This window comes from Moschus berezovskii, chromosome 10 (genome assembly GCF_049115385.1).
Source record: "Moschus berezovskii isolate FMDL1 chromosome 10, NW_MosBer_1.0, whole genome shotgun sequence".
Taxonomy (NCBI): Eukaryota; Metazoa; Chordata; class Mammalia; order Artiodactyla; family Moschidae; genus Moschus; species Moschus berezovskii.
Genome location: NC_142469.1, coordinates 103,830,124 through 103,843,558, shown reverse-complemented (window position 1 = coordinate 103,843,558; position 13,435 = coordinate 103,830,124). Strand labels below are relative to the sequence as shown.

Genomic DNA, 13,435 nt, shown 5'->3' with positions numbered 1-13,435 from the left:
AGGCTTCAGGAGTAGCTGCACACGGGCTTGGTTGCTCTGTGGCCTGTGGCATCTTCCCAGGCCAGGGGTCAAATCCATGTCCCCTGCATTGGCAGGGAGGCCCCTATCCACTGTGCCACTGGGGAAGCCCTCCTTTACCTCTTGAGGATGGGATACTCTGCACACGGTCCGTTGTCTGTTTACAACTGCTTGATCATCTGCTTTTCTTGAGACCCTCCTGACTTCCCCCCACCCTCCAGGAGACCCAGGAGGGAAGTTGAGGAGGGGCAGGAGTTTGGCGGGGGGGCAGGCGGGAGCTGCCATGCAGAGCCCCTGAACTGCCCAAGAAGGGCTCTCCTTCCAAAGCGGCCCATCTGAGGATTCATTCTAATCACAACCTTGGGAAGTCAGAACATGACATCGTCCAGTACATCTTGGTTGGGGAAGAAGACAAGTATGGCTGACTTTAGACATCCCTTTCTCAAGTGGATAAAAGTTTAGCACTTAATTTTGGTTTAGCATCAAAATTCAGCAGTTAAGATAGAGGGTTCGGGTGCACGGAAGCTCGTTTCTCCAGAAAACTCTACTGCCTGGAGAAGTGGGCCATTATGGGTCAGCTGGCCGTCTGGACCACGGATGCGCTTTGCTGGGCGAGTGCCCTGTCGGCCCCGAGATACTATTAGGGTATTTGGGTCGAGCTGGGAGACTCCCGTGGTCTCATCTCGGCTGGGGAGGGTGGGACCCAGCGGGCCTGGGTTGGGGTGGTCGGGCAGCAGGCGGTCAGTAGCCCTGTGCCCGCAGGACGCCTTCCAGGAGGAGTACTCCCGTACGGGCACATTCCCCGAGACACCCGTGGTACCCCCGCGGCGGCCCTGGACGCTCATCAACTGGCTTTTCTGGGCCTCGCTGCTTCTCTACCCCTTCTTCCGCTTCGTCGTCAACATGGTCAGCAGCGGCTCCTCCCTGACACTCGCCAGCTTTGTCCTCGTCTTCTTCGTGGGTGAGTCCAGGTGGACGGGGCGGGGCCGCGTGGGAGCCTCTGGGGGCGGGGGAGGGCGAGGCCCTGGAAGAGGGGAACACCCCGATCAGAGTCCTGAATCCCGGGTCTGGAGAACTGCCTCACCCCCTCCGGTGCGTGCACGGGGCCCTGTGCACACGGGGAGCTGGCCTCTGCAGAGGGTTCTTGTCACAATCGCTTCCTCCTCACTGCAAGAAAACCGTTTCCTGGGTCCCAGCAGGAAGCGACAAAGGCTCTTTGCCATTCAGAGCAGGTCTGGACCTTTTCGGGGGAAGTCAGAGTGGGCGCTTCTCCTCGGCTGGCCGCCGCGTGGGGATGGCGGTCAGCTCAGTCCTTCGGCTCATCGCTACGGGCTTTGACCCAGGCGTCGTTTCAAGGGACCGCCGTTTATGCACGGCCCATGCTTCCCTGGATACTGCTGCTTTTTGATGGCGGGGGCGGCCGGTTCCCGCTACACAGGCCAGGTATGGCCTTGCTGGCTGTGTGTCCAGGGGAGGCTGTGGTCTCCAGGTCCCGCCCGAAGAGACGGATCCCGCCTTGCGCAGCAGCAGCGGCAGGAAGGCAGCGCCCTCTGGAGGAGGCTGGGGCTCCCCGCAGGTGATGGCTGGAGACGGCACCTCCGGCTTTGGAGGAACCGACCACTCTCTCCCCAAGGCCTCGTAACCCCTGAGCCCGCGCCTTGCTTCCCCGCTTCCCTGAATCACTGTGTCTCGGTTCTCTCACAAAGCCTTTTCACCGCTGGAGTCAGGTTCGCTCCACAACGCCATCAACTCCGCGGCACAAAGCGGTAACACTGAGGCGCGGGGGCTGAGTTCGGAGCTGGCCCCAGGCTGAAGGCAGCCCCTTGTAGCGGACTCAGTGAGCCTCGCGGGCTGGGTGGAGCCCCGTCCCCGTCGGGTCCCTGGTCTGACAGTTCATAGACAGGATGCCGAGGCTCTGGAAACTCATGCACCGCGACTTGGGAGGTTTCAGCCACTCCCCCTCCATCCGCTTTTTCAGCGAACTGCAAAAGGACTGTGCGGTCAGGCTGTGCGGGTGCCGGGCTCATCAAGGGTATCGGGGTAGACGTGGTCCCCGCACCCAAGGAGTGCACCGCGCCTGTCCTCTCTGGAGGGAGTGTGTAAACTGCAGCTCCTGCCTCCGTATCCTGTTTTCTAGTCTGATGGTTAAACTGGGCTCTCGCATGCATCCTACACTTCTTATCTCTTTGGGCCAAATCCCGCTGTCGGAGAAAAGGCAGGCCCCTAGGGACGCAGCTTGTCCGCTGCTCTGAAACTCGCACCAGAAGCTGTGTTGAGACATGCTGGGAACTAAAATAGCTATTTGAGCTCCTGCATTGTCCAAGAATGCGCTTCCTTGTGCTTTGAAGGGTGCCTGTAAGTTGCTGCATTGCATTCACCAAAGAACCCTTTGTCCTAGGGATGGGCACCAGAAGATACAGCTTACCACATTCTGCTCACCTCCACTGTTTCAATCCTTGGACAGAACAGCCTTGCTCTGTTTTAATGTCTCTCAGTCCAGTTAGAACCCCGGCCCCATGCTCAAGGGTAACCGTGGGCAGGGATGGTGAAAAGTACCCTGGATCACCCAGCTCTCAGCCAATGCCTGAGATTCACAGAGCTCCCCCGCTTTATTCCGTCAGGCAGGGCCTACTGGAGTCCCCACAGGCCTCTGACTTGCCCTTCCTCTTTCCGCAGCTTCCATGGGGGTCCGATGGATGATCGGAGTCACAGAAATTGACAAGGGTTCTGCCTACGGCAACATGGACAGCAAGCAGAAACGCAGCGACTGAGCCGGGACGGGTCACCACCCGAAGGGGACCTTGGGGGGACTGGTGGATGCCGCCGGCACCCTGGGCGGGGCCCAGTGACAAAGCTGGGGGAGCCCTTGCCGGGGAGGCAGGGGCTGAGGTCTCAGCGTCAGGTGGGGAGGAGGATGTACTTAAATCTCCCCCCGCACGCTTTAGTGGGCTTCGGGTCTCGTTCTTCCCGTGTGTGAGTCTGTGTGAGTGCGTGTAGGTGCGTGTTAAGAACATACGTGAGCATGAGGTGTGCTGAGTGGGATCATTGCGAGGGTATTTGAGGTGCAGGGGGAGGGCAGAAATGGGGACCTCGGAGGGTGGGGGGTGCCCTGCCATCCTTTGGTGCTGAGTTTTCTGTTGACCCTGGCTCACTAGAGTGAAAGACACTTTGGTAAGATGACTAAATTATGCCTCCAAAAAAAAAACAAAAACAAAAATTAAAGTGTTTGGCTTCTCTGTAGTGTGTGCACACAGCGCCCCCCTCCTTCCCTTCAGACCCCCTTCCTGCAATTTGGAGTTCCGGACCACAGGGCGCTCCCGAGCTGGAGGCGGGGGTGCGGAGGGCAGGCCGGGTGGCTGGAGGAGGTGGGTCCCCGCTGGCGGGAGCCTGTGAGACTGTGTGGAGAGGGCAGGTGCCAGGAGGCTAGCTGGGCACGCGTGCAGGACGCAGGGACGCCCCGGAGGCAGCCCTGGTTCCCCGGGCCGCCCTGCGGCGGAGTCTGTCCGGCCTGAGTCGGGATGCTGCGCCCACTCCCTGAAGACCCTCCTCAAGGAGCAGACTCGTCTTGAACAGTGAGATGGCGCCTGGCAGTCCTGCAGGGATGTGAGGGAAGGCGTGGCGGCCTCTGTTCATCCCCGCAGCAAGCAGAAACTGGGTCCCCCGAACCAGAGCCGGCTCACTTTGACTGGAAGGCCGTACACGGAGCCCGGGTGCCCCGCTGCGCAGGCGCGGACTGACGGACGTGGGTACCCGGTCCCCCCGGATTCCGCCTGCCTTCGGGACACGCAGACTCCCCTGACTCGGAGGAGCTCCGCCGGGGCACCTAAGGCCGCATTTGGAGTAACAGTCCGCGTACAGGGCTCAGCAAACTGCTGCCAGCCGTCAGACGCCGGGTTCAAAAGAAGAGCGGAGAAAGCAGTGATATTCCCGGAGGAAGCCGGGAAAGCCGCCGCTCCGAGACCTCGGGCTGAGCCGCCGCGAATCACGTCTGGGTTTGCTCACCGGGCACAAGTGACGTTCCGAGAGGCTTTAAGAGGCGCTTTCTGCTGAAGGGAGGACGGGGCAGCGTTGAGACAAGACCGCAGAGGTGAAAAGGGGACACTCTGGTGTGGTTGTGGGGAGGGAGGGTCCGTGAGGCCCCCACCTGGGTTGACTCTCGTGTCCCCTGCGTCAGGCCGTGCGTGGGGGTCGCAAGTGCCGCCTCCCCCAGAAGCGGAGATGCTCAGGTGTGTGCCTGTCACCCCCCACCTGGATGGGGCCGTCCTGCCCCGGGCCCTCCCAGCGCCGTGGGAGACACAGGAGAGTCGTCAGGAGCATCAGCACAGCTCAAACCCTGCAGCTCATTTGTTCCAAGACCCTGTTTTCCCAACTGGCAAATGGGGGTGATAACACCCACCTCTTGGGTTGTCTCAAGGGTGAAACGAGGCTGTACATGTGGACACACTTGAAGAACTCCAGAGCATTAGACAAAGAAGGATTAGAACGACCAGAAAGCTGCCTCCACGCTGCTGCGTCTCAACAAAACGCTCAGAAACTACCTTGGGGTGTCCAAAAACGTGTCGATTTTCTCAGCTTCCCATTCAGCAGCAGTAATCTGAGACCTAAAGGCATTCACCCACGCCTTCTGCCTGGAGCGTGAAAGGGGCCCACAGACACTTAGCCTTCTTCTGAATGTGTCTCAGGGACCAAACACAAAACAACAAGCAAACGAACAAGGTTGCAGATAGCGCAGATCTCAGGATCCGGGTTAGGGGAGGGCAGCAGAACGTTTTCCTGGGGAAGAACTGACAGGCACTCCTTCTAACAGTGCCTTAGGACCAGAGTGTGGGGAGCCGGCAGGGACCCCTGAACAGGGTTTCAGAGGCTGTCTTCCGTGAGAGAACATTCTGTCTGGCGGGACGGGGACCTGGCTATTCCTCCTCTCCCATCTCCTCTCCGGTGATGGCAGAGACAGCCACAGAGAGACACATCACCCCTTCCCCAGTCCCTTAACCTGCGTTCAGGGTCTCCCAGGTGTCATGGCCTGTTCAGCAGGAAGCAGTGCTGGTTCCCAGGGCGTCACTTTTCTAAGAATTAAAAACCTGTGGGTGTGAAGCTGCCCCTCTTTCCCCGAGCAGCGGAGGACGGAGTGCAGGGTCACATCCCACCTGACGTCTCCGTGGCGCCTGAGGTTGGCCTTGCTCAGAGACTGCTCTGAGACCTGACGTGGAAGAGAAAATGCCAAGTTCACTTCACACTGGAGGTCGGTGCAAGGTCCTCCCGGGTGTTAGGAGCCACGTCCTAGGCCTGCAGCTTTGAGGCAGGGGGCACTGAATGCACTTCTTCCAGGAAACCAAGCCCACAAAGGGACTGGATTTAAAAAACACCAAGCTTGTGAAATGACTGTAAGGGAAGTGCACCGTCCTGTGACTGACATGGAGAAAGCACGGATGCACGTTCTGAGCTGGCCGACTACCTCTTTACCATTCGTAGAGGAAACACGGTTTGCCTTTTTCGTCGCATCACAGGGCAGTACTGGACTGTCCTTCTCTAAAGAGAGTCGAGTAAAAGCGGCTACGGATGTTTAAAGATTTTTAGATGTGCTTTCCTAATAGACACTAAACGGATCTGAAAGACAGCGATTTAGATGTACAATCCAGCAACTGTCCAGCCGCAATGCAGAAACAGCTGTGACAGTCACAGACGGGGCCCTGGCGGTTTCTGGTTTTCCTCCTGGAGAAGCGGAGCAGCATCCTGGCTGGTGCCCAAGCCAAACAGATGAGGCTTTTCAGAGGCTTTAAGAACTCACTTGTAACTGTGAACGGACGTGGGACGGCAGACTGGAGGGACCCGTCCCCCATTCACAAGAGGAGGTTCGGTCCAGCGTTTGTCCTACTCACTGCCAGGTCCGAGTGGGAGGAGCGCGTCCTCTGGGGCCACATGGGAGGCCCGCGGGGGCCGCGGTTCCGCCTGCAGCCGCCGACCTCCCCTCCTGCCCCGGGGCTGCTCAGGAGGGTGGCCGCTGGTGTGACTGTCCCGCGGACTGCGTGCCGGTCACTCAGGCTGACCTGTTCCGCGTCAGCGTCACCTCCTCCAGCAGCTGTGCTCCCAATGCCTTAACCGTGCAGCCCGTCCTGCTGTTCACAGAGCATCAGATGAAGCAGCTGGGACACACGTGTTCCCGGACTTGCGGGCCCTGCCTCCAGGAGCCGCAGGTTACACGCAGCTGGCCTTTCTCCACACACACAGGCGGGCAAGCCTCCCAGGGCCGGTCCCTCTGCCCTCGGAGACGACCCCCACCCTGCACGGAAGACTGGGGGCGCTCGGCTCTCACCAATCACCAGAGCCGCAGCGTGGACCCGGCGACGACGCAGGAGCAGGCCTCCCGAGCTCCGAGGCCGCCTCTCGGGCTCCTGCGTCCTTGGTGTGAGTGTCTCAGAGCTTCCAACCACGTCACACGGAGATAGAATGCTGCAGACGCCCCGGGGCATCCGGGGCACCGCCCTGAGAATAGGCTCGGTGCCCAGTCCTGGATCTCTTGACCTGGGACAGCTGAGACCCACTCACAGCACCTGCCACCACCTGGCGTCTGTTTATGATGCTCGGCTGTCGGAGATGACCATTCTTCTGGGCAGAAACAGCAGAATACCCAACTGCACCTCAACAGCTAGCTTGCTGTCACCTCTACAGGGGCAGGTGGGCTCCTGCCCCCTCCCTACTCACTCCCAACCCCCACAGTGTCACAGTGAGCACTCAGTCACGAAGGGACACTGCTTTAGAGGTTTTAATAACTGAATTTCAATTGTCTTCTTCTGATGCCTTTTTCTAAAGTAAAAATAGAAACCTTTCTCCAGCACAGTGAGGCCGAAGTGAAATTGGTCACCACCGTGAATTTCAGTTATCAGTGGGGGGAAAAAAAGCAAAGGGTTTCTCCAGTAAAGGATAAGTAGCTACAAATGAGGCATTCCCCAGTCCTTGCAGCCTTGTCCTATTTTAATATTAGGGTTATGGACTAATTAAAAAATAATAGTAAGCACTTACTTAAGACCTTTACAGTATCTAGAAAGTATCTCCTAGGACTGTTGGTGAAGCTTTTCACCAAGCAAGACCCGTATGATTTTTACCTTTATTATTTTTTTACACAGTCTCGTTTCAAGTGTCTAGAGAGTTTTGAGATTTCTAGCATCTATGTTCCCTTGAGTTTGAATGAAGTAAGTGGTAGATTACAAAGTCTGGGATGCTGAAAAACAATCCGTTCAGAAGGTGGGTCGGAAACCACTGAAGGCTGCATACGTGTGAGGAAGTCACTCAAACAGGAATGATCTGAATGGACCAAGAAAAAAAAGATCAACTAATATAGGAAAAGAACTGTGCTTCTAAAATTTACAATAGTTGACTCAAGAAGAGAACAAGTGGGGTGATGAGATGGCAGGTCGCTAGAGCGTGTGACCAGGGGACTGCCCCAGGACAGAGGACTGGCGACCCTTTAACAGTAAGTCAGGATGAGGCTGGGCACTTAGGAGGCTGTTGGGCTACAGGGAGGGCGAAGTAGTCCAAACAGCATAGACGCTTCCATCACAAGAGCCATCTCATCATCTCAGGAGATGCGGAAAGAACATCAGGCAAAGTCAAACATCTAGTCACGACAGAAACTGAGTAAACCAGGAAAACAAGGAAACATCTTCAACCCATACATGGCATTTATGAAAAGCCCACAAGGAGCACCATAAATTAAAAGAATGACTGTTGCCAGCTAAGGTCAAAATCATGACAGCAACATGATTCTCACCAGAGCAGATCTGATTTCTGGTTGGGGGCTGGGCGGGGGGGGGGGGGGGGCGGGGAGCAGGGGTGGTGGGGGCCACAATTTAACAAGCTGATCCTAAAATTCTTAGGGAAACACAAATGACCCAGAATAACCAAAACACTCTTGAGAAAGTAGAACAAAGTTGAAGAGCTCACACTTCCCAACTTCAAAACTTCCTTTACAAAGCTACATTAATCCAGACAGTGGGGTTCTACATAAGACAGCTGTGTAGATCAATGGGACAGAACTGAGAGTCCAGAGATAAAACCCCTAGGTTTGTGTTCAACTGATTTCAACAAGGATACCAAAGCAATTCAACAGAGAAAAAAGAGTCTTTTTAACAAATGAATGCAAGGTCTAATAATTATTGACATGCAGAAGGGTGAATTTGGACCTTTATCTGATATGATATATAAACATTAAAAATAGACGATAGAGCTAAATATGAGAGCTAAAACTATACAACTCTTAGAAGAAAATATAGGTATAAATACTTCATGACCTTGAGTCAAGTCACGATATCAGGAACACATGCAATAAAGCAGCAGCCTGGAAACCAGACTTCAAAATTTACGACTTCTGAACTTCAAGAGAAACCATTAAAATGCGAAGAGGCAAGCCACAGACTGTGGGAAAAAACATTTGCAAATCAAATATCTGGGAAAGCATTTGTATCCAGAATGTATAAAAATCTCTCACAACTTAGTAAGAAGTCAAGTAACCCAGTACAAAAAGGGGCAAACGATTCACATAGATACCTCACTAAAGAAGAAAGATGAACAGCCAACATACACAAGAAATGCTCACAATGGTCAGAGAAATGCAGATCAGAACCATAATGAGACACCACTTGACATATACTGGGATGGCTACTATAAAAAAGACAGTATCAAGTGTTGGAAAGGGTTGGGAAAAGCTAGAACCTTCTGTGTTGCTGGTTGGGAATTTAAGCCAACACAGCAGCCACTTTGGCAGTTTGACAGTTTGTTAAAAAAATTGAACATGGATTTACCCTATGAGCCAGCAGTTCCACTGTCAAGAGAAATGAAAATACAGATCCACACACAGACCTGTATGCAAATGTTTGGAGCAGCACCATTCACTGCAACCAAAAAGTGAAAGCAGTCAATGAATAAATAAATCAGGTGGTATATCCATATAATGGATCAATACTCAGCAATAAGAAGGGATGGTACAATTAACACAGTGCTACAACATGCACAGACCTTGGAATCCTGCTAAATGACAGAGGCCAGACAAGAAGAGTACAGTCTGAAATTCCACTTACACTGAACGTCTAGAACAGGCTCATCTGCAGAATCAGTAGGTGGCTCAGAGGCTGCCTAAGGCTGAGGGAGGCTTCACTGCAAATGGACATGAGCTTTCTTTCGGGGAAACGGAATTATTCTAAGACGGAGTACAATGATGGCTGTACAACTACGCACCTATGTTAAAAATTACTGAACTGTACACTTTAAATGTTACATAAATCATCCCTCCGATAGCTATTTAAAAAAAATGAAATTACAAATCATTCTGTTACGCCAACTTTCTCAAGGACGTTAATTTCCCTGCTGAGGGGATCAGCGCCCTGGAGGGGAGGTGAACACAGAACACACTTGAGCCAGCACTTGCCCAGAGTCAGCTGCCACAGGTCAGGAGTGCATCAGATACCCTCTAAAAAGATTTCACGAAGCTTTAAGGTCAATCTTTTAAAAAAATTTAATAGCAAAAAGAAATAAAAGAACACCATCAACAACAGATAATTTGGGCTATTTTAAAAACTAACTGCTGAAATATTTACATTCTGGAAAACGATGCTTTCTTGTCAAGATATCGTTCAGCAGTATGTACACTGACCCGGCACCTACACATCCTGATTTAAAAATGAAACTGAGCCCCCAGCATGTGATAACGAGGCCTGAACTTCTATCTGCTCTGAACTTGCAGTTAACATCCAAAGACCCGAAGGGCCTCCGACGTCCTCAGTGTTGTTTCACTTCCCCCCACTCTGCAGCAAGGAGACTCTAGACCTGAAGGCCTCACGGTGCCCCTTCTGTCGAGGGACAAGGCAGTGACAAGGGCAGACTTCTGTACGGATGATGTGTTGGCTCTGAAGCTGATGACCATTGAGAGACAATATAACAGCTTTCCTAAAATAAACCATTTATTGAAAAAAGAACCTTTTCTCTTAAAATTTCATTAATCGGCCTTTTGCAGAACAAACCTGTGGCTTGCCAACAACAGCAAGAAAGGTAAGGTTTCACAGTCAGTGCACTCGATAAAACAGGAGATTAACAACAAGGCCCAGGACGCCTGGTAACACTACAACTGCTCGGGACCTAGAAAGGTGGACGGTAATACCCTGATGCCACGGTTCTCCACCGGCCGGGACACGGCGGGCACGGAGGCGGGGTCCGTGTACAGTAGTGATGGCACTTGGCACGAAGCTTCTCTGCCTCATGGACACCAGCTCTCAGGGGGCCCCGGGCCACGGGCGGGAGCAGCAGGAGGCGGACGCGCGTCACCGGGCAGCTGGCCGTCTCGGAGGGTCAGAGAGGTCGACGCCGCTTCTCGGCGGTCTCCGTGGAAACGTTACATACAGTAGTGATCGAGGGGACTCTCTGCGCACAGGCCCTCTGCCAGGCCCCAGACCCGCCGGCTTCACTCTTCATCCGTGCAAACCTGTGAGGGGGGCAGGACAGCACTGAGCCCCACTCGTGCGTGCCGCGCACCAGCTTTACAAGTGAGTCATCACCGGTGCCCTGATGCTCCGGCAGTGAGCCTGGCCCATGGCAAAGGCGTGATCAAGGCAGTGGGACGTCACTGCCAAGCTCCGGCTTTACGAACTGACTACTGACAGCATCTGTCGGGATGTATCTGTACAATGTCAAGTCAACAAATATTGTTTATACACCTTACAAACGATAAACACATTTTTATTTAATTACAAATCCCTAGTATCTGTGCAGCAAACAGAGCTACTGACTCCTTGACTTCACTCCCCCAGGAATAATGTCACCATCCCCCAGCCTCATCTCCCCTAATCAGGACCTGAAAATGTTTTCTCCAGCGTTCCGCTCTCTTTCCATTTCTTCTCCAAATACTGTCCCAGCAGTATTTCTGTCGCCACGCCTATCTCCTACCCCAATTTTCTTCTGAGTGCCAGTCCAGAGTATTCACATGCCCCAGCAGGTGTCCCAAACACACCTCAAACTGCATTTACCAAAGAGAAAACCGTCACTCCCAGACCCAGCCCTCAGCCAGTGGCCCTCCTGACCTGTCCTGGTGAGCAGAACCCGATACCTGGCAGCGCAAGCAGGGCCCGGCTCCGTCCTGGGCTCCTCCCCCACGCACCTCCTTGCACACCCCATCAGTCACACACTTGTGGCCCCTCAACCTCTCAGTTCAGTTCAGCTGCTCAGTCATGTCCGACTCTTTGTGACCCCATGGACTGAAGCACGCCAGGCCTCCCTGTCCATCACCAACTCCTGGAGTTTACCCAAACTCATGTCCATGTAGTCAGTGATGCCATCCAGCCATCTCATCCTCTGTCATCCCCTTCTCTTCTCACCCTCAATCTTTCCCAGCATCAGGGTCTTTTCTAATGAGTCAGCTCTTTGCATCAGGTGACCAAAGTATTGGAGTTCAGTTTCAACATTAGTCCTTCCAATGAACACCTGGACTGATCTCCTTTAGGATGGACTGTGTGGCTGATCGCTCGCCCCTGGCCTCCCTTCCCAGCCTATCGGCCGTGTCAGCAGCTTCCTACCGAGCCTCCTGCCTCCACCGTCATCGCTCAACAGCACGATCATCGTGCTGCGCTGTCCAAGAACACTGACGTCCCTTCTCACGGTTCCTGCCTACCGTCTAGCGCTATCGCTGGCCATCACCCACGCCCGGTGTTCCGTCAGCCCTCACTGACACCCGGCTTCGCCCTCTCGGGAGGCAGACTCCCTTCCACTCTGTCCCCCCCGACTCCTGCCTCCGCTCCCTGAGCTGGCCAATCCCTCCCCAACAGCTCTGGCGTCTCACTCTGAAGGACGCAGGAGCTGGGGCCACCTGACGGGACGAAAGCCCTCTCCTCGGTGAGGCTACAACTACAACGCGGCTCGCATTCCACTGTCACAGCTCCAACACGGCCCCTGGTCGGTACTCCGTCTCTGCTCCCTCAGCAGAGACGCTGCTCCCAACCCTGCACTCAAGCAGACTGCACACTCTGAAGGGAGACTGTCTCTCAGCCCATCCCCCTTAAAATCCGATTTAACGTGCCAGGTGCCCCTCAAAGCACCAGCCTGGGTCAAGGAGAACCGCAATGAACATCGGCCCAAAGGAAAAAAAAACATACAAAATTCCCTGGCACCGCACACTTTAGCTCCTTTCCATCTCAGGTATGAAGTCGCTCAGTCGTGTCCGACTCTTTGCTACCCCATGGACTATATAGCCTACCAGGCTCCTCCATCCATGGGATTCTCCAGGCAAGAATACTGGAGTGGGTTGCCATTTCCTTTTCCAGGGAATCTTCCCAACCCAGGGATCGAACCCAGGTTTCCCACATTACAAGCGGATGCTTTAACCTCTGAGCCACCTCAGGTATAGATATTTTCTATTTCCAAATTTCACTAAAGTGCCAGATGCGAACAGAACACAAACATTTATACAGCACTCTGCCAAACCTTGACGAAGGAGTGGTCGAGGAGCTGGCTGGCTGTCCACCGCATCCTGGGCTCGCTCTCCAGGCAGTGAGAAAGGAAGTCCTTCCCTTCGGGGCTTAGTCGTTCAGGGATTGGCGGCTTGTGCCCCATTCCCACTTTGTACATAATCTGAAAGTTGTGTTCATATTCATGCCAAGGTCTCTAAAAACAGGGAAAAAAACCAGGTTTTGAGACTACGTGACCATAAAGAAAAAGCAGCTGCCCCATCTCTTTTTAGGCATCTCAGGATCAATACGTACCAAGGCCGGCAAACTTTTACATAAGCTTGCAAGCCAGGCGGTCTCTGTCACAACTACTCAATTTTCCCATTGTGACATAAAAGCAGGCTTAGGTTACAATGGATAAATGAATGGGCTGGCCGTGTGCCAATAAAACTTTATTTACAAAATCAGGCAGTGGCACAGTCTGCCTACCCCCTGAGGTGTTCTACTGTCCAGCATTACCTAGATGTCATCGTCATCTAATACATAAAATTATATGAAAATGTCAATAAGACAAAATCCAACAGTTATCTTGGGATGTTTAATACGCTACCCTGTTGAATAATCAGCATTAAATTCTACTAGTGCCAAGCTTATTTTACTACAATTACAGGGAAATGAGATTCATGGGGGAAAGAACTAAGTTTGCATGGCCTCCCAACTTATGTACCGCTGTTTAGTTATTGAGATGTGTATTCTTCAGTGTGAGAACTTGCTCTTTTTCCAATATATGGCTTGACTGAAATAACAGGTACCATGGGCATCTATGTTAATGCTAACAGAAATAATACTAGCTAATATTTATTGAGCACCTATTCTCAGCAGCTGCAAGTCGAGCTGTATAATAATTTAGTTTCCTACTAATAATATTTAGGAGGTTTGTAACTTTCTTGCTTTATAAACTAATGCTATAAACCTCCCCCGCCAAACACACG

The 13,435-nt window shown here is 53.2% G+C and overlaps 2 protein-coding genes across 4 annotated transcripts in view; one reads left to right on the top strand and one right to left on the bottom strand.

The window, feature by feature from the left end:
* Positions 1-3,065, top strand: part of AGPAT4 (1-acylglycerol-3-phosphate O-acyltransferase 4) — a 134,385-nt gene extending 131,320 nt beyond the window's left edge. For all 3 annotated transcript variants that reach the window (XM_088840886.1, XM_088840887.1, XM_088840888.1), the window contains 2 exons: positions 781-979; positions 2,695-3,065. In XM_088840886.1, coding sequence (XP_088697012.1) covers positions 781-979; positions 2,695-2,789 — 294 coding nt within the window. In that variant the 3' untranslated portion in view covers positions 2,790-3,065. The remainder of the gene's footprint in view (positions 1-780; positions 980-2,694) is intronic.
* Positions 3,066-9,507: 6,442 nt separating this feature from the next.
* The window catches only part of MAP3K4 (mitogen-activated protein kinase kinase kinase 4), a 116,550-nt gene continuing 112,622 nt past the window's right edge, over positions 9,508-13,435 (bottom strand). Inside the window, exons 27-28 of the mRNA XM_055433834.2 lie at positions 12,481-12,660; positions 9,508-10,489 (exon numbers count right to left, since the gene is read on the bottom strand). Coding sequence (XP_055289809.2) covers positions 10,469-10,489; positions 12,481-12,660 — 201 coding nt within the window. The 3' untranslated portion in view covers positions 9,508-10,468. The remainder of the gene's footprint in view (positions 10,490-12,480; positions 12,661-13,435) is intronic.